The sequence below is a fragment of the Galendromus occidentalis genome, unplaced genomic scaffold (assembly GCF_000255335.2).
Source record: "Galendromus occidentalis unplaced genomic scaffold, Mocc_1.1 scf7180000076522, whole genome shotgun sequence".
Taxonomy (NCBI): Eukaryota; Metazoa; Arthropoda; class Arachnida; order Mesostigmata; family Phytoseiidae; genus Galendromus; species Galendromus occidentalis.
This window is the reverse complement of record NW_003804511.1, coordinates 296,706-314,844: the sequence shown is the minus strand read 5'-3', so window position 1 is coordinate 314,844 and position 18,139 is coordinate 296,706. Positions and strand designations below refer to the sequence as shown.

Genomic DNA, 18,139 nt, shown 5'->3' with positions numbered 1-18,139 from the left:
AAAATCCAACCTATCGGAGGGAAAGATAGAAGAAAGTCATGAATAAAAATAACTTAAGAGTCGAATCACCAGAACAATATCCATGCGAACTCCATATCTGTCGAAATGCCTGTGCAACGTATATCAGTTTGAAAAGAAGACTAGCCTATAGATTAAGACCTAGAAGTCGTGTCTCCTCTCCGACCAACCATCCTGGCTTGTGTTTGTTGATTCTTATTGTCAGGACTCAGGAATATTGAGGTGATTCTCAGTCTGGTTGGTGCGGGAGATGGAGATTGCAGGAGGAAAGGGGGCATGGCCGTCTCCGCGAAATCCGAGTGCGCGGGAGCCGCAAAGTTCAGCGAATGACAATGCCAAGGGAACAATTATTATTCAGAAAGTTGGTCGATCCTTCTCTCGGAGCCGTAGCTCCATCATCCCGTCGGGAGAGAACTGCTCACGAATGTTGATGTTTGTCGATGATAGATGATCGTACCTGAGTTCATCGACGAGTGAAATCATTCCGCTCCTGTCTTTATTTTTGCTCACACCGATACCTTCGCTTCCCTCAGAGTTCCAATGAAATTTCTTCTGCTGGCGGTTGAATCCCCGAAAATCTGGAACTCAATTTATCAATGTGATCTCCTCGAGCCAAGCGATACGCTCGTACAAGTATTGACGTCATTTATCATTAATAGCTTCGAATATTTCCCAGCTGCTCTACTCTGTGGGGCGTTTCGTGAGGCATTAGATGGCGTGGGGACATCGTTAGTTCTGCGACATCGTCGCTCAGCACCGTAGTCTCGATTCCTACCCACAGATGGTACATGCACGGGCCGGAAAAAGGGGGTGAAGCTGAAGCTCATCGCATTCGTGCCCGAGAAGCCACATACCCAAGCGATTTGCGAACGGAACTCCCTGAGGAGACTTCTCGAGCCATGTCGCTCCGAGCGCCAATCGGGAGTACTGGGACGAACACTCCCCTCCATGATCGGGGCACCGTGTACAGTGCATGGTCTTTTGAGCATGATTTATGTAGTGGCTCCATATGTCTTCGATGCCGCCTTTGTCTGAGTGGATGGGGAGGCGTGCAAGAAGAAGGTAATCGCGCGCGGAGCTTCTGCGGAACCAGTCCACAAAGCATAATAATCCCTCTCGATGAAATCCCGCGGAAAGCAGCTAATTTCCCCTCCCCCCTCTCCCCGCGTTCTTACGATTCCCCGGTTCGAAGGCAATGAAGCAACCTATCGGGCCAATGCTCGGCTGAATACGCCTGCATTCTGGAGGTCCCAGCTCCCTCATCCGCATCGAACCTGCGACGACTGTATCTGGCGGGAGAGAAGAGACCGAAGGGAAGCTTTAAAATGGAAGAATTTTGACTTTATTCTTCCAAAAAATCTACCATTTCTCTAAGCCTTCTGTGATCATGTTGATCGATTCTTGATTGATCTAGAATACTTCGAGGCAATAACAATTGAGCTTATATACAAACAAACGACAGTGCAACTGACAGAAGAGATCGTTTCATGGCGGGTATCTTGCTGAGCTCTGAATTTTGACCATTGGAATCACACACATCATTCGTCATTTACACGAAAAACAGATTGCTGTGTTGTCGCGCTCGCCGTAACTGGAAGAGAGAACAATGGTTGCCTCAGAACAATGATTGCTAGATTTTGTCCGTCAGCCCTCGTGAATGCACAACGGAGACGAGCCAGGGGGTCGGGAAATACCGTAGTCGGAATTATGCCTTTGTTGGGCGGGCGAAAAAAATCGCCGTTCAGGGAAGCGTTCCCACGCATGCATCCATGGAATGGTGCGAGATGTGAATGAACATCTCGCTTGAATGAACGAGCGAGATGTTCATTCAAGACAACGAGACATGATGACAGCAATCAGGAGGGCTATCGAGTATGTCGAGCAGTCTCACCTGACGATAGAGCACATGTGGCAGAAGACGTTCTCACAGCTGTGACAGATTCTCGCGCAGTTATCACATACGGCAACGTCACAGAAATCGCATTTAGCTGAGCAAAGCTCTTCTCTGCGGCAGGAGATGCACTCTTCTGCAAAGACCAAGATATTTTACGATCGTATCGGTGTTCAGACAGCGTCTCATCGAGTATTATCAGGAAGCCCGATTGCAGGTCTTCGCTGGCAACCTTCGTCACACATGCGTTCGCTCCCCCGGGCTGCAGATATCTTCGCACAATCGCTCAGAAATGTTGAGACCGACTCACTCAATTCTGCCGGGGAATTCCCCGATGCTGGGCATGTCCCTCGCTGGGTTCGGAAAAAGTCCCGGGATCCAGTCATCAATTTCGAAAGCGTTCGTTCTGGAATCAGAATTTTCAGTGATCGTACGAGGAAGCGCGAGTTTCCTCGACGGCGGTCTCGGCGACTTCCCCTTCCTACCGTAAACCGACGAGATTCTCTGCTCCGTAGAATTGTAGACCTTCTCAGTAACGTGTATTTTGTATTGACCTTGTTGGGAGTCCTCGAAGGGAAAACCCCGCTTAGCGACCATCTGCAACGAGTTTTTGAGACATTCGTAGGTTACGCTCGAACTCGCAAGCGAACCTGAAATCATGCGCCTCTCTTGGCGATACGCGCCGCCCGCGAAGACAGAATCAGAAAAAAAAATCGGTGAAGCCCTGTGATGTTCATAATTTACCAACAGCTCTTCAATTTGAGATAGAAGAAGCTTACTTCGAGAGCTTCGATATTATCTCCGAAATGAACGAGTCCGAATCGTCTCAGGAGCGCGGCTCTTCGTGTTTGCACAATTACTGCGCCTGTATCCGCAATCTCCTCATCAGCTGACTCGACCCTGCCTCGCTATGAGCTTCTATGGAGGCCGACGCTTGGCGCAGAGTTCAGCGGAGCGTGTATTCCTCGAGCTAGAGATCGTTGCGCACAGGAAGTCGTAGCCGAAATGACGGTGTCGATGACGGGGAACCAGCGATCTCCGTCTCGGACTCCGATAAGGAAAGGAATGGAATGACCCGTGGCCAAAGGAGAGCTGCCGAAATTCTATAGAAGCTTCGCTCCGTCGGCTGCTTTGTTTTTGGCGCCACTTCCAATCAGCTGATCATGCTTTTGAACGAAGTGCTTTCCTTGGAGGGACCAGCTATTCTCTCAGATCTGCTCTCGAGGCTCAAGTTTGCGCGATTTCGGGCATCTTAGCTCCCCGCCCAATCCGTCGATGAGCGAATCGACAGCGGTACCGGCCTCCGGTGACGAGGCCCAGGAGGGATTTGTGGAAAAACATGAAAAACTTCTGCGATTCCCGATTTCGAAGATACGAACGATCATGAAACTGGACAGTGAAATGAACAGCGCCTCCCAAGAGGCTGTTTTCATCGTAGCCAAGGCAACGGTAAAAAAAATCCATGCGAGAGATTTTCAGCAGTCGACGTATGTTGACGGGCAAATCCGTGAGCTCAGATTTCACCGCTCGCTCGGTAATCTCCAATCGAAGGTTTTCCAGGAATTGTTCATCGAAGCTATCGCGAAAGAAACCTACAATTTCACGCTGCAGAACCGAAAAAAAACCGTGCAAAGACGAGACGTCGGTGAGCGAGTCATCCCGCCTGTCCGATTTCCCACCCCCGTTTACGGAGGAATTCGAACTTGTTCCGAAGTCATCAAGCTCACAACGACTAACCACAGATTTTTGTTCCAGAATCGGCCATAGACTCCATCGAGGTGTTCTCGTTTTTAGAAGGATGCTTGGATTGAAGGACGCGCGACGGCCCGATCCCCTCCAGCGAGCCTGTTTGCCAGAGAAGTTCACGGGGGTCGTGTAAATTCTGTAAATAAATGGTACATTCTCGCTCCACGTTGATATCGGAGCTCTTTTCATTCGACTGGCTCCTACCTCCGCAGAAGTTCTGTTGACAGAGTTGTTGTGGAGGTGAGGCCTTCGGGATAGCACTTGAAACAGGAATTATTCCTCTCGTAGAAGTTGAAGTCACGCTGTTTATTGTTTGTCTGACTTAAGAATGGTGGCATCCGGCTAGCAGTCGGCCATTTCACATCGCGAGAGCGAACAGTTGTTTTAAGAAGTATCAGGTGAACGAATAGCCAGGAATCGTCTCGTATGAAAGTTGATTGGGGGACTTCATACGTGGAAAAAAACTCACATCACATAGTAACAATGCCTATTACGGCAGTTTCGTCTCGCTTCTCCGACTCAGTGGATAATTTCCGAGCAGCTCGTCGATAAAGAGAATTTATCCACGGCTACTGTCTGGAACGCCACTGATCCAATCTACAGGTGTCCTTTCAAACATTACATATGTATTCAGACGAATCTCTTGATCCACCATGGTGCTGGTTTTGTGGTCGGCTGTTAGAGTACAAGTTGGTAGCCGTGACCAGCTAACAGCTTCGTGTGAGTAAGGTCATCGATGGCATCCTCCGAAGTCGAGTTGAATTTTATCCCAGAACATCAGGACCGATAAAACAACGCATAAAATCCGCTCTCCCGAATCAGACATCTGTTCAGTGTGGGAACTCGACTCCCGAGGAAGATAACTAGAACGTTTTACGCAGCTCCGTCTTCTGCTTCCGCGGACTCCAATCGGTCTGATCCGAAGACCTCTTGGCTGGCGTAGACGATGTACAGGTACCCGTCTTCATCTTTCTCAGATGCATAAACCTCGGCCATGGTTTTCGAGACTGCAGCCATGTTACGCTGATTGATTAACAGGAAGAATGTCTGCAGATCAGAGTTTTCGTTAGTTCCAATGTAGGGAATCCACACAGATCATCTTTATTCGGTGGCACCCAGAAAGAGATTGCGATCGGACTGGCATTCATGACGAACCTGGTGAGGATGGAGTTCGAGCCGTTTGCGAATTATTCGACCAAGCTCACCGAAAGTCAAATAATCCGGGACCAAGAACTTCGACCTGGGGTGACACAAAAAAAGGCTTTAGACGCGCTGTTCAAACCCCTTGGCGCCGGCAGAAGAGCCCTTCAGCTCGATTTGTCCTTATCCCATCTGATCCAATTATCACGACGCGGACTTGGTAATTGACTTACCTGTCGAGAGGCGGAAGACTTTTCTCGTTGCGGTATCGTTCAATTACGCAGGGAACCTTGTCGGGGTGTCTCTCGATGATATCCTCAACATCGCGCTGTCGCTGAGCTGGAATCGCGAATGACGTTGTTAATGATAATTATTTTTTCGAAATTGGGTCAAACTAGGAATCGGGGGACCGATGAGTGGTTGATGAGGAGAAGAGGAACTTTCACTGAATCGCCCGGCATTCGAACTCCCGGGTCCGAGAGCTGAAACCGAGAGAGTGAATTTCCCACTGGCGATCTCTCGTCCATCTCATTCAGAGACAGATCCAGCGGGAGTATCAAACGTTCTCTCGAGAAACTCTGCCATATGAAGGAGGGGATAGAAGACTTGGTGAAAAAGGGTATGGAGATGCGGCGCATCTTTGCTCGATGCAAGATGCCAGATTTCGTAACGTTCGAATGAGGTCCGACCCGCATTGGTCAAGATAATGGTTCGTAAAGATTGTCGAAAACCTTAACAAAGCGTCTGAGCAGGGCTGTGGTGTGGTCGAGATACCATGTCGCTCAGATGAATAATAATCTCATCGAACCCTCCTACAGAGCGATGAGTATCCAACGAGCGTTGTCTGCAGAGCTGCTGGGCGAGGAAATAATCTCGAGAATAGAACGAAGTGGAAGTCTCCGCTCCGCACAAGGATTCGATAGCTCCGTAGAAAAAGCGAAATTCGAAAGTGATGAAATCTTTGACTCTCCGAATGTCGGGGGAGGACTCTTAGCAAGCCAGCGAAAACTCGATGGATCAATCTATAATATGACGAATTGTCCCCCCTCCTTAATCGATTGGGTTGCTGCAGAGACCTTCATCTTTTCCGCGGGGGGTTCGTCCGATCGAGCGAGAGCCCGTCCCGGAAAGTCAGAGCTCAATGGGAGCCCACAGATGCGCGGCTCGATAGGGGGAAGCGGAGCGGGTGCTGGGTTTCGGACTCGGGTCCTTCTGAAAAGACCCGTACTGTGGAATCGGGGATCCCGTCCTCGAGGAACGATTGAGGAGGCGAGTTCCCGTTCGCATGCGCCAGGTTACCGCATTGCCCGCGCCATCAACTCTGGACAGAGCACATGTGCAATCTCACATCGAAGTTTTTCCGAGTATCCATTCATGATATGCGTCTTCGATTCGTATGTTTTCGGAAAAGAAAGCTGATGAGTGTTCGTACGCAGACGTAAGCGTCCGGGAGAGCCACCTCTGACGAGGCGAGTCGCATCGCTGTGACGATTTCGTCGATTGAACGGAGACTGAACGGAAATCAACTTCAGTCCCTGAGCGATCGAAGCCTTTGCGCTCTTTAGACGCGTGAATGCTCGCACGCGTTTCGACGCACGTAAGCTGCCGACTAAGCGTTGCGCATGTTCCCGCCGGGCTGATTCCAGGTGACGCAGCAGAGCAGATCGAATCCAACTCGAGCCGGGAATCATATGCTATACGATCACGGAGTGACCAAATCATGAATCTCACGTCACTAATGCGTCACGGAAATGAGTTCAGATCGCATGCTGACCCCTGCGTAGTATGTATACCACGGTGCGGGGAGCGATCCATGCTCTATTCCGAGCTTTCGAGCAGCCATATGTGGTATTTTCTGTGCGGTCGCACGCTGAAATCTCCGACCAAGGCCACGGAAGCGAAAACTTCTGATTTTTGCGTTCTGATGCGACTCAAGGGTGCGAAGGCTAATCCACGAGCATGGATACCTACAGCGGCGGATTCCTGGATCCACACACTCGGGAAAAGCTAATTGTTCTCAGTGTACCGAGGTCTGCGAAATAGATACAAACTCCACGGATTCTGCGAGAACTCACCGAAAGATCGACGTTCCTTGAAGGATCTCTCCATGAGATCTTTACTCAACGCGTCAACCATGACTAGTCAGGATGGTACTGAACTATGTGTGCTCGATGAAATGCGATAAGGTTTTGAAGTTTCGCGAAACGATCTCACCCACGCTATGAAGCCGCGTAGTTCTCCTCAGCACTACCGCTGGCGACACACCACACGCACGAACCTGAGTGGAATCCCTTCACCTCTTTCCACTGCACACTCAGCTGGGGTTCGAAAGTGGGCCAATCGTCTCAATGTGATGGGATTGTGGTACCAAGTCGATACGGCTACGGCATCTTGCCGCGCGGCGTGCTGACTGGCCATGCTGTTGCAAAAGCAAATGTCCCTGATGCGCGGGAAGTCTCTGGAGCCCCGATCGCCAGCGGAGCGACTTTCTTGCAACGGTCGGTCGTTGTATTTGTATTAGTGTACTATGGCAGAAACGCTCGAAATTTCGAAAACAAAAATGCGTCCCGCATGTTCCCGTAAACAATGATGCTGGCGATTTCTGCTTCGGGCTTCATCGGAATCGGGCGGGCGGTATCGCGAAGGGCGATGACTGACGCCTCAGCGTTCCAGATTGACCGATAAGGAAGAAGTATACAGAAACTGAGGCCTTGGGTTCTGGGACAGGCTTCTGTGCTTGGGTCCTCGATACCAGTCCACATCAGAACTGGTTGGGATACAGCCAATGTTATGGCAGCTACCCGAAGAGAGTCGAGAGACCTTGTCCTAGTCCACGTCTCGGGGTTCGTGGAACAGAATAACATATCGACATTCGTTCCTCACAGTCTCGGGGCGCTTTTTGAATGGCTCGCCCCACATCGTCTGATTGATATCAGGGAGCTCCCGTGTAAGTTCAACTCGAGGAGCAGCAATCGGAGGAGCTCTCAATCGGGGAAGTACGAGCATGAAGTAGACCCCCGGCATCTGGAAACGTCTTGAGAAGCTCCCCTGGGCGTCTTTGATAAGCTCTAGACCTCCCCGAGATCCGGAGGGTTGGGGTCAACAGGGTCCCCAAATCTCATGCTGAGGAACCGAGGAAGGGGTCCAGGTCTAGAAGAGCTTGGGAATACTCGATGTACAGCGTCAACGACTTTCACTGTTTGATGATCTGATGGATCCCGAGAGAAACTCCACTGATTTTTGATATATCGTCAAATGATCGGGCAGAGGGGGCAGATCGCAACAATACCGAAAACGTTAGCCGGGGCCGTGATGGGGACAGGGCTCCAGTACGAGTGAAAGTCGCATACCGACTCCCCAAAATCCTAGTCAGACCCATGGACGCGGATCTCTCGGGGACCCTACTCTTCTAGATTGGCTGAGCTACTTATCGATAACGATGGGGGATAGGTTTTCAACAGGATATGCAGTATTGCAGTATTGGATTTTGGGGAGTCGGTATGCGACTTTCACTCGTAGTGGAGCCCTGTCCCCATCACGGCCCCGGCTACTGTTTTCGGATCCACCTTTTGAGAAACCCCCGCTGAGTTAGCGGACTCTCTCGTGGGGGAAGAAAAAATAATTCACCACGCTCTCACGACCCCTGAGAGCTGAAAACACTTAGTTCACAGGACATCGATACGCAGTCATGTTCGGCGCGATAACCCGTGCGCGATAGAGTCGTTCGAATCCTATTCAACCTATGAGGCGTGATCGACTGACGACGGAGCCAGCGCTGATGTAAACAAGGACGGTGGCGGCGGAAGCGGCGGCTGGTGTTACCAGTGGCGGCGAACGAAAAGCGACCGCGTTTGATGGCTCAGCGATCTCAAAGGTTTGGGGGATAGTTTCAATATTCATGCGAAGGATTTTCGATAGGGCCGAGTCGATCGGGGTCAACTCGAAATGTCGGAGATTGCCTTGCGCAATTTTGAGTGACACATGTGACTCACGCAGTGCCACTGACATCTGTCACTCCGGGAAACTTGTTTTGTAAATAAGATTCAGCGAACCTCCAGGGCTATCTCAGCGACAGACTTCCCCCCCAGCCGCCAGCCGAGGAATAGTAAAACATAGCGGCAGAATACGGGCCGGAGGAAGACGTTTCCGCCTGACAGAGCGATGAACTTGTCTATTGGGTCTTTCCAGCTATCGCGTTGAGCTCCGGCGGGGCAGCGGTCCGAACATCCGGAGGGAGCTGTCAAGGATCTCGAATGGATCTCACAACAGTGCAAGTTCTCCACAGAGTTTCATTTAAATCTGTAACGAAATTGACGTATCTTAGTCCGAGGGAGTCACGCCATGTTTCATCAGGAAGAATTGGGTCCGGCGCGGGAAAAATCCGGAGAGCAATGAAATCCGACATGAACATCGGAAAGAAATATAGTCACAACCCGTCTTTTGTAACTTGGTCGATACCCCGTTACAGGTTCCTCCGTCCGATGTGGTGGAGCCGTTGGACTATGAAGAATATATCCAACAGATGAACGATGTCATCGAGAGAGATAATCTGCTCGACTTGGTTTTATTCCCCGCGGACGATATCGAGGTCGGGGTCGTTTCGCGGAAGACTCGAACCACCGGACCTATCGTGCCTGACGAGAAAGAGTGAGAGTTCCACTCACTGACCACAAATAATACGATTGGCATCAAAAATCACTCAGACATTCACTTTGATGCTCAGATCCCATTTGTTTGCTCGACAGCTCTGAGTTGGAGCCATGGGTTCGGGCCTGCGTGGACTCTTTCACCAACAACTGGCTGGTCATCAACCGCCGTTATCAGCACTTCAGCTCGGCTCTCGGGGTCCGAGACAGAAATCTGGAGCGGAGCCTAATCGTACGGAATACGACGAAACAGGAATTTGAGATCGATATCGACAAGACCAATATAGCCCAGGACAATGCGAGCGTCATCACCGAGGAGGGGGAGAACGATGTGGATGTCGACGACGCGTCGAGCATCGGAGTCAGTACCCGAAAGTCCCATATACGGCTTCGAGGGAGTAATTGATGAATTGATAAATAAGTGAAAATGATCAGATCCCAATCTTACGCTGTTGAATCTTTCTTTCTCAGGACAGCGCGTCGGTGTGCTCTCGAGAAACACCGCGAGGCAGTTGGGCTTCGTCGGTTTTCGATTTGCGGAACTCGGCATCGGACCCTCTTTTGGAGGGGCTTGTTGCTGGCGACCCGCCGAACATTCCAGCTCAGACCACTCAACTGAACTTGTTGGCACTATACCAGTCGCCCCCAGAAGATGAAGCTGTGGACTCCCGAGCGGCGGCTAGCGTTCCAGCCGAGATGATGCCTCACAGGGTTCTTGTCCGATGTCTTCAATTTAAGTTCGTACCCCTCCCAGCTAAGTAAAAAATTGAAATATTATTAGGGGTGAGGCGTGGGACTCGTTTCAAGGGGGCGGCGGGGGCTTGAATACGAGAGAATCGGGGGAAGTATCTTCAGATCAGTCTCTTCGGAGATTCAATGATCGATCGGAGCACGACGAAGAATCTACCAGATACGCTCGGCGGAAGCTCACGGAACAAATGAGGGCTCCCCGTAGATTTTTCTCATTCGAGCCTCTCTCTGCAGAGTGGAACCTGATTTCGAACCATTATTCTTGTCCATGGCTCTGTACGATGCCAAAGAAAAACGGAAAATTTCGGAAAACTTCTATTTTGACCTGAATTCCGAATACATGAAACGGATGCTGCAAAATCACGTGCCTTACGCTGATGTTTCGACGCTGGCTCGGAACTGTATCTTCAACATCAGCTCTGAAAATGCACAGGATATTTTCCTCGTTATACGGGTATGTGACTCTCACAACATGTTCTTGGACATCGATTTGATACGATTCGAGAACCCGGCCAGCTGATCCCTGGCTATGCACAGCACTCAAATTTTGCATTGATCTCCCTCAGGTTGAGAAAGTACTCCAGGGAGATATATATGAGAGTGCCGATCCGTACCTGAAAGACGACCGGAAAGCGAAAGATTCGTTGCGCAGTCAAGCTTCTATAGTCTGCGATCGTCTCGGTCGCTACAGACAGCCGCTGGGCTGGACGGCCATCTATTTACAGAATGTTGTCCAGGGAACAACAAGCCTGGAGAAGGATGGGACTCTGCCGACAGCTAGCGGCTCTACAATCGGCCGAAGGAGCTCGCTCGAGAGAGGAACCAAGCTCGATTCCTTCCGTAAAATCAAAGAAGTCCCGAGCGAGCCTGTGATTACGACCGGTAGCAATATGACACTCGACAATTTTAGAACGTTGACCATCGTAGTGAATCACTTATTCAGACAGGAAGTGGACAGGGTGAAGGACGAAGATCTCTTCAAGTTCCTTCAGGAGTTCCGACGCCCAGCAGGCCCCGGTGAGCTGGAGTCCTCAATTCGGATCATTATCGGGTTCCTTCGAGTCGAATCTCTCCAGAGACCCCTCAAGACAAATCGGTGAACTCTGACGATGATGGGTTCGCACAAAATCTGATCATTTCCTGTTTGCAGCCTCTCTGGGCAAACGGCTCAAGAACATACCGGTCACACTTCGACTTGAAATATCCCCTTGTCCACCGGATATCCCGAACGTTTTCACTCCGGAATTGTTCCCTGTGATACCGCAAGACCCGAACGTGGCGGGTCTAGTCAAAGAGGTCCTGGAGTTCCCTCCCCGAGCATCTCTGCGGGCCCACGTGAGCTACCGGAACCTTTTGTTCGTGTATCCAAAAAGCGTGAATTTCACGAATCGTCTCGGAGTCTCTGCTCGCAACATCGCTTGTCGCATCCAAATAATGTGCGGGGAGGACGAGATTTGTCACGCTCTGCCCCTGATATACGGAAAATCTTCGTGTCCGCAAATGTCGACCGAAGCCTTCACGTGCGTCACGTATCACAATAAAGTGCCTGATTTCAACGATGAGATAAAAATCAAACTACCAGCGCGTCTCACCGATCGGCACCATCTCCTGTTCACCTTTTACCACATCTCCTGCCAACAAAGGAAAGAGGGCCTCGGTGCGGGACCACAGAGCCTTGGTCCGATGGAAACTCCCATCGGATATTCGTGGCTTCCTCTGTGTCCCGCGGATGCTTCCACGAGTCCATTCGGTGACCATTCGATTCCGATAATGGTGGAGAAACCGCCGCCTTCCTATTCGTTCCTGAATCCCAACGTCGCCATTCCAAATACCAAGTGGTTGGACAGCCACAAACCTCTTTTCGAAATTTCTATTCGGAGCGTCTCCTCGGTTTTCCCGCAGGTGAGTGTCGGTGTCACGGGACATCTGGAGCCCCTGCTCTCGATCGGTGGAGCGACCTCCCTAATCTTCATTACTGTTCCTACCCTGGTCGTGTGAAATCGTGGGAAGTTCCGGTGGATAAAGGATTATTCTTGTACCCCCAGGACTCACATCTGGAACATTTCGTTCAGTTGTGTAATCATCTGGAAGCGGGAACTTTAGTTCAATCGCGGCTCATATCGGGTCAGGATACCTGTGAGCGGGAAGTACGAAACCTGATACTCGAAGTCGCGAAAGCTTCCTCAGAAGCTCTGATTAATTTCCTCCCGATCGTTCTCGACCACCTGATCAAGTTGCTGGTCACTCCCCCCGTGGTTTTTGGAATAACCATCGACGCATCAGGAACCGTTTTCGAAGCTTTCTGTGCGGTTGTGTCCACGATTGCTGTGAGTAGAAGAATGATTCCCTCCCCCTCAAAAGGGATGGGGAATCATGAATGGAACAATGCAAACAGTAGAGAGGTTGCCCCCATTATAAGGCGAACGGGGTCGCCTATGAATTGGATTGTCCTGCTAACCATCAATGCTTCCTATCTTCAGCAAGCGCTCGAGTTCGAGAACGACCTCCATCGGCGTTCTCCCCAGCTGGCGAGCTATCTCCAGTACCAGTGCACCCTCCCGCATCCACCCGCTGACGTGAAGCTGTCGACTCGGCCGGCTTCGGGATGCGGTTCGCAGTTGGATCTGGAGCGCGATGAGGAAATTTGCGGAATTCTGTCTCGAACTGGCTTGTCATCACCAGCGCATATCGGCTCGCGACAAAGTACAGCTCCGAGCGCCGGCACGAAGGTCGATTGTGGTTTCGATCAGAGATCTCGGAAACTCGTCCACGAAGAAGTTATCAAGTACTGGCTCAACAACCGGTCGTCAACTGAGAATCCACTCATGAACCAAAGTTATCCCACGACGTGGTTCTTCTTCGATTTGATCATCAAGTCGATGCAGCAGCATCTCGCGACGACCGGTAAACTGCAAGCGCCGCGGAAGCAAAGATTCAGTGAGCACTTCCAGGAGGAGATCACGTGTCTGATAAGTTCACTGACCGACGAGATAATCGCCAAGAGCGGTTCGGAGGGTTCGCCGGTCGACCTGAACGCTCATCTGGCGTTCTTCGTCCACGATCTGATCAGTATCATGGATCGGGGCTTCGTCTTCCAGCTGATCAAGCTCTACTTCAAATATTTCTCGTCCAAGATCTACGCTCAAGCGGACATGATGAACCACAATCTATTCTCGTTGCGTTTGGACTTCTTGCGGATAGTCTGCTCTCACGAACACTACATTCCGTTGAACCTTCCTCTGGTTCCTCAGTCGATGACTTCGCCCCCAGTGTCGCCGTCTCCGTCCGTCAACAGCAGCTCGTCCCAGAGCAGCGTAGCTCTACCCACCGAGCTCTCGCACGAATTCCGCCAGAGCCATTTCCTCGCTGGATTGGTCCTATCCCAGTTGACCACTGCCTTGACGACGGACAACCTACAGCTACATCGCAAAGCGGTTTACGTGGTACTGAACCTGCTTTCGTGGCACGACTGGGATCCGCGGTACACGGAAACTGAGAAACGGTCCCGGATCGTTACTCTGTACCTACCTCTGCTCACGATAGTCGTGGATAATGCTGCGGGTCTATTCGACTTCGCTAACAATACGGAGCACCCGAACCAACCGTCAAAAAGCACACTCGAAGTGATCGCAGGTTCAAGAATGACGAAAGTGAGGGACGATCACCTTCGCGAAGACGCCTCGCGACATCTCCTGTTGTGCTTCTTGTGGGTGCTCAGGAACGCCGACCGTCGAACTTTGAAGCATTCTCTGGCTGAATGGCGTCCAGTGAAACTCCAACGGTTCGTGAATATCTTAAAGAAATGCGCCTCATGCTTCCAGTACAGAGGGCGGAAAAACGTCCACGGCAAGGTGAACCGAGGGAATATCATACGCAAAACGTCAGATCTCAAGAATCGTCTCGAAGAGGCAATCCTAGGACAGGGTTCGGCACGGAGTGAGCTGATTCGCCGGAAGCTACAGCTCACTGCGTCGCTAGGCTCGAATCAGAGCAGTTCGTCGGCAAGCTCCGGATCGAGTAGCCAACAAGCGCAAACTGAGCAACTCCGGTGAGTTAGAATGCCTTGCGAAGCCGAGGTTCGGGGAGAAATGCTCGAATGGATACGAAGGCGTTCCAAAGACGGAGTAGAACTTTGACGAACGAGAACCCTCTCTCTCCCCAGTTGGCGCAAAGACATAGTCCGCTATTCATCCCCTGACGCCCCCGACGCAACCCGCCAGGAACTAGACGAGCAGATCCATCTCGAGGGTAATTTGGCTTCGGAAGCGACGGCTGTCATCATGGACTCGCTGGACGTTATCGTTCAAGTGGCTCTGCAGGTGGATACCCTGCAGAGTCTGCTCTCGTCTTGTCTGAAGTTGGTTCTGCACATCCTCTCTTGCAACCAGTCGGCGCTGGTGCTCCAGAAGGGTTTGTTGAAAATAAATTCTGTATTAGGATTCTGAAAATGGATGCGGCCAGACAGGTTCCCCTGGGCAAACGGCGAGATGGGAAGCCGATGCTCTAATGAGTGTTATTTCCCACAGTGTTCGCAGTGCAGAGATCCCTTGCGACTCGATTTCCGGAATTGCTCTTCGACGAAGAGAGCTCCGAACACTGCTCGGAGCTGTGCCTCCTGCTTCTGCGTCACTGCTCGTCTCGGATGTCGATGACTCGGTCTCAAGCTGCTGGTTCGCTCTACTTACTGATGAGGCAAAACTTCGAGATCGGCAATAACTTCGCTCGTGTCAAAATGCAAGTCACCATGAGCCTCAGCTCTTTGGTCGGTCGGAGAACATCTTTCAGTGACCGATGCTTGCGCCGGTCTCTGAAAACGCTCCTGCTCTATGCGGAGAACGATACCGATCTACAGGACACGACATTCCCCGACCAAGTACGATTCTTCGATTCTCAACCCGACCCGCGCTTTGTTTGATGAAATGAATTCTTTGAATCTCGTGGGAGACTATCACTCATGCCGAGCGAATCCCCACTCCTGTTCCGATCACTTACGCGCTTCTTTCTGTTCTAGGTGAGAGATTTGGTCTTCAATCTCCATATGATTCTTTCGGACACTGTGAAAATGAAGGAGTGTGAATCTGATCCGGACATGCTCATGGATCTCATGTATCGAATAGCGAGAGGTGAGAGTCGGTTCGTCGACCGCTGACACATGTCGCGATGACCCGAGAAGACAGTTAGACGTCTATTTCCCCTCAACAGGCTATCAAAACTCACCCGACCTGCGCTTGACCTGGCTGGCCAACATGGCGGGCAAACATCTTGAGCGATTCAACTACTCTGAAGCAGCTCACTGTCATTTCCACGGAGCGGCTCTGGTTGCAGAATATCTACACATCATTGAGCATAAGAAATACCTACCTGTCGGTTGCGCATCCTTCGAGGTTCGTATCGTTCTCCTTTTCGAGCACAACGAGATCGCAAGAATTAGATGGAGGAGAGCGATTTCCAAGGCAAATCCAAATTACGGTTCCCCAGAATAAGAGGGATACTGAGTTTCGTTTCCCTTCCTTCCCAGAATCTATCCTGGAACGTGCTGGAGGAGAGCGCCGTGTCTGACGACGTCATTTCTCCCGACGAAGACATCCGGAGCGCGCACTTCACAGAGCACGGACTCGTTTCACTGCTTGAGCTGGCTGCCCAAAATTTCAGAGAAGCTCAAGAGTTCGAATCCGTCAGCCATATATACAAAATAGCGATTCCGATCTTGGAGGCCCACAAGGACTACAAGAAGCTCGAGGAGGTCCATAAGAAGATCAGTCAAGGATATCAGCTTTTGTCCACTATGGGCGAGAAGCGTCATTTTGGCACTTATTTCCGCGTTGGATTCTACGGTAGCAAATTCAACGAAATGGACGGCGAAGAGTTCATATACAAAGAGCGAAGTCTCACCAAGCTGCCAGAGATCTCCTCCCGACTAGAAACGCTCTATGCGAGTCGCTTCGGCGAGGAATTCGTAGAAATCATAAAGGATTCGAACGCTGTCGACACTCGAGTTCTCAACCCCGACAAGATCTACATTCAGATCACATACGTCGAGCCGTATTTCGAGCTATACGAGTTGAAAGACCGTACGTCCTTGTATGAAAAGAACAACAAAATCATGAGATTCATGTTTGCCACACCCTTCACTCCCAGTGGACGAGCTCACGGGGAGCTGTGGGAACAGCACAAGCGTAAAACAATACTCACTACATGTCACGCATTCCCCTACATCAAAACTCGGATACAGGTTGTCGAGAAGCAACAAATCGTTTTGACGCCGATCGAGGTTGCAATCGAAGACATCGAACGCAAAAATCGAGAATTGAAGAGTGCCGTCGAGCAGGAGCCGTCCGACCTGAAAATGCTACAGATGGTTTTGCAAGGTAGCATCGGAACCCAAGTCAACCAGGGTCCGATCGAAGTAGCCAACGTCTTCCTGGGGGATCTCGACGGTCGCAAAACTCCGACGTTCCACCAAAACAGACTGCGGTTGTGTTTCAAAGAATTTTCGAAACGGATCGGCGACGCCCTGAAGAAGAATAGATCGCTGATCTCGGTCGAGCAGAAAGACTATCAGAAAGAAATGGAGAAGAATCATCAGGTTTTCTGCGAAAAAATTCGACCAATGACCCAATACCACGGTCGATGATCGATGACCGAACTCCAAGATAGCAAACGCTTGGTTGCTTGCTCGTGACTGCACTCATAGGTATCCTCGAAGGGTCACACCTCGAACCACGAGCCCATGAAATCCTCAATGCCTGAATGTACCAACAAGTATTGTCAGAAGCAGTATTGCAAACGTCTGGTACCTCGATCACGAGAACTGCGTATCGGTTGTGCACCAAAGGGTTCCTACCCAGATGTATAATTTGACTAGATATCTCTTATTTATTCCGGTACCGATCCAATGGATCATTCCGCGGATACTTTAATGTCCTACTCGACAGAAAGAAGCTCGATCAAGGAATGTAACTTTCTATCATGTAGAAGAATATATAAAAGCATTCACAACTTGTGACACTCGATATCTTTCTTTTTATTAACCATATTGCATCTTCCTATCCTTGACTCTACTTCAGAGAGAGCTCATACTGTCGACACAAACACACAGATGCACACCTTCACCAACGAGACAAGCGGAAGAGTAGGCCAGAAGAAATGATTATGAATTCAAAACAATGAACGCGCGCCTCATAATATTCACAAACGACACGATCCGATGGAGCTCGGGAACCGACGCGCGGATCCAGGCTGAAGATTCGATTGAATATCATCGATCAGTCGGGTATTATCGATCGACTGAGGGAAGCTATGGATGAGCAGATCGCTGGGTCCGACTTTCGACGTTCCGCGCTGCCTCTGCATCGGGTTGTTGCACTGTCACTTCGGGCGGTGTCATGAAGGACGCGGCTTGATGCGGCAATAAATTTGCCAAATCAGTATCTCTCTTCAAGAGACCTGTAAGCAGATTGAATTTGGTTGGTTAGCTAGTTCTTGTCTACGTTCGGCAGGCGTCGGCGTCGAATGACTTACGATCCTCGGATTTTATTGATCGACATGGCCTCCCCAAAGTTTTTCTCCCTTGGTGCGATGCAGGGGCTCGTCCTTTCGGCGCGAGACCAGTATAGAAATCGCTCGAAGAAATTTTTCGAGCACGCTAGGCGAAGCTCGAGACCCAGCCGGCTCGAACAACCGATTAGTCAGTCTGACTGAGATATGGAAGCCCTGTCGAGGCGCGTTGACTCTGTCAATCTCAGCCCGCATCGGAGACATGGAGAAAGAGTGAACTCAAAACCGAGAGGGCCGCTTCTATAAAGATGGGTCTCATACAGCTTTTCGAGACACTCCCGGTCATGTTCCGATAGAACACGCATCTAAGCGATCGGGTCTTCCTGAGCGGAGTCAGCTCCGACTCGAAGGAGAGCATAGCGTCAAGACCCCTGCGCTACGGGCAAGGCCC

At 50.6% G+C, this 18,139-nt stretch overlaps 4 protein-coding genes across 4 annotated transcripts; 2 read left to right on the top strand and 2 right to left on the bottom strand.

The window, feature by feature from the left end:
• Positions 1-1,347: 1,347 nt before the first annotated feature.
• LOC100907923 (apoptosis regulatory protein Siva) lies at positions 1,348-2,778 on the bottom strand. The gene is made up of 5 exons (XM_003739400.1): positions 2,689-2,778; positions 2,395-2,506; positions 2,220-2,315; positions 1,910-2,045; positions 1,348-1,609 (listed from the first exon to the last, which is right to left on the bottom strand). Exons 2-5 carry the CDS (start codon positions 2,504-2,506, stop codon positions 1,564-1,566), a joined length of 390 nt encoding a protein of 129 aa, XP_003739448.1. The 5' UTR covers positions 2,689-2,778; the 3' UTR covers positions 1,348-1,563.
• A 286-nt stretch (positions 2,779-3,064) lies between these two features.
• Positions 3,065-3,817, top strand: PolE4 (DNA polymerase epsilon subunit 4). Its single transcript, XM_003739402.1, has 3 exons — positions 3,065-3,358; positions 3,470-3,554; positions 3,665-3,817. The coding sequence occupies exons 1-3, from the start codon at positions 3,185-3,187 to the stop codon at positions 3,718-3,720; spliced, it is 315 nt and encodes a 104-aa protein (XP_003739450.1). The 5' UTR covers positions 3,065-3,184; the 3' UTR covers positions 3,721-3,817.
• Positions 3,818-3,943: 126 nt separating this feature from the next.
• On the bottom strand, positions 3,944-7,139 carry LOC100907552 (microtubule-associated proteins 1A/1B light chain 3A). The gene is made up of 4 exons (XM_003739398.2): positions 6,871-7,139; positions 5,029-5,134; positions 4,811-4,895; positions 3,944-4,702 (listed from the first exon to the last, which is right to left on the bottom strand). The coding sequence occupies exons 1-4, from the start codon at positions 6,929-6,931 to the stop codon at positions 4,529-4,531; spliced, it is 426 nt and encodes a 141-aa protein (XP_003739446.1). The 5' UTR covers positions 6,932-7,139; the 3' UTR covers positions 3,944-4,528.
• A 1,510-nt stretch (positions 7,140-8,649) lies between these two features.
• Zir (dedicator of cytokinesis) lies at positions 8,650-17,113 on the top strand. The gene is made up of 15 exons (XM_029113282.1): positions 8,650-8,669; positions 8,984-9,065; positions 9,264-9,442; positions 9,541-9,802; positions 9,913-10,178; positions 10,426-10,645; positions 10,758-11,208; positions 11,342-12,103; positions 12,217-12,518; positions 12,672-14,239; positions 14,354-14,601; positions 14,718-15,064; positions 15,203-15,314; positions 15,394-15,575; positions 15,710-17,113. The coding sequence occupies exons 1-15, from the start codon at positions 8,650-8,652 to the stop codon at positions 16,823-16,825; spliced, it is 6,117 nt and encodes a 2,038-aa protein (XP_028969115.1). The 3' UTR covers positions 16,826-17,113.
• The last annotated feature ends 1,026 nt before the right edge of the window (positions 17,114-18,139 follow it).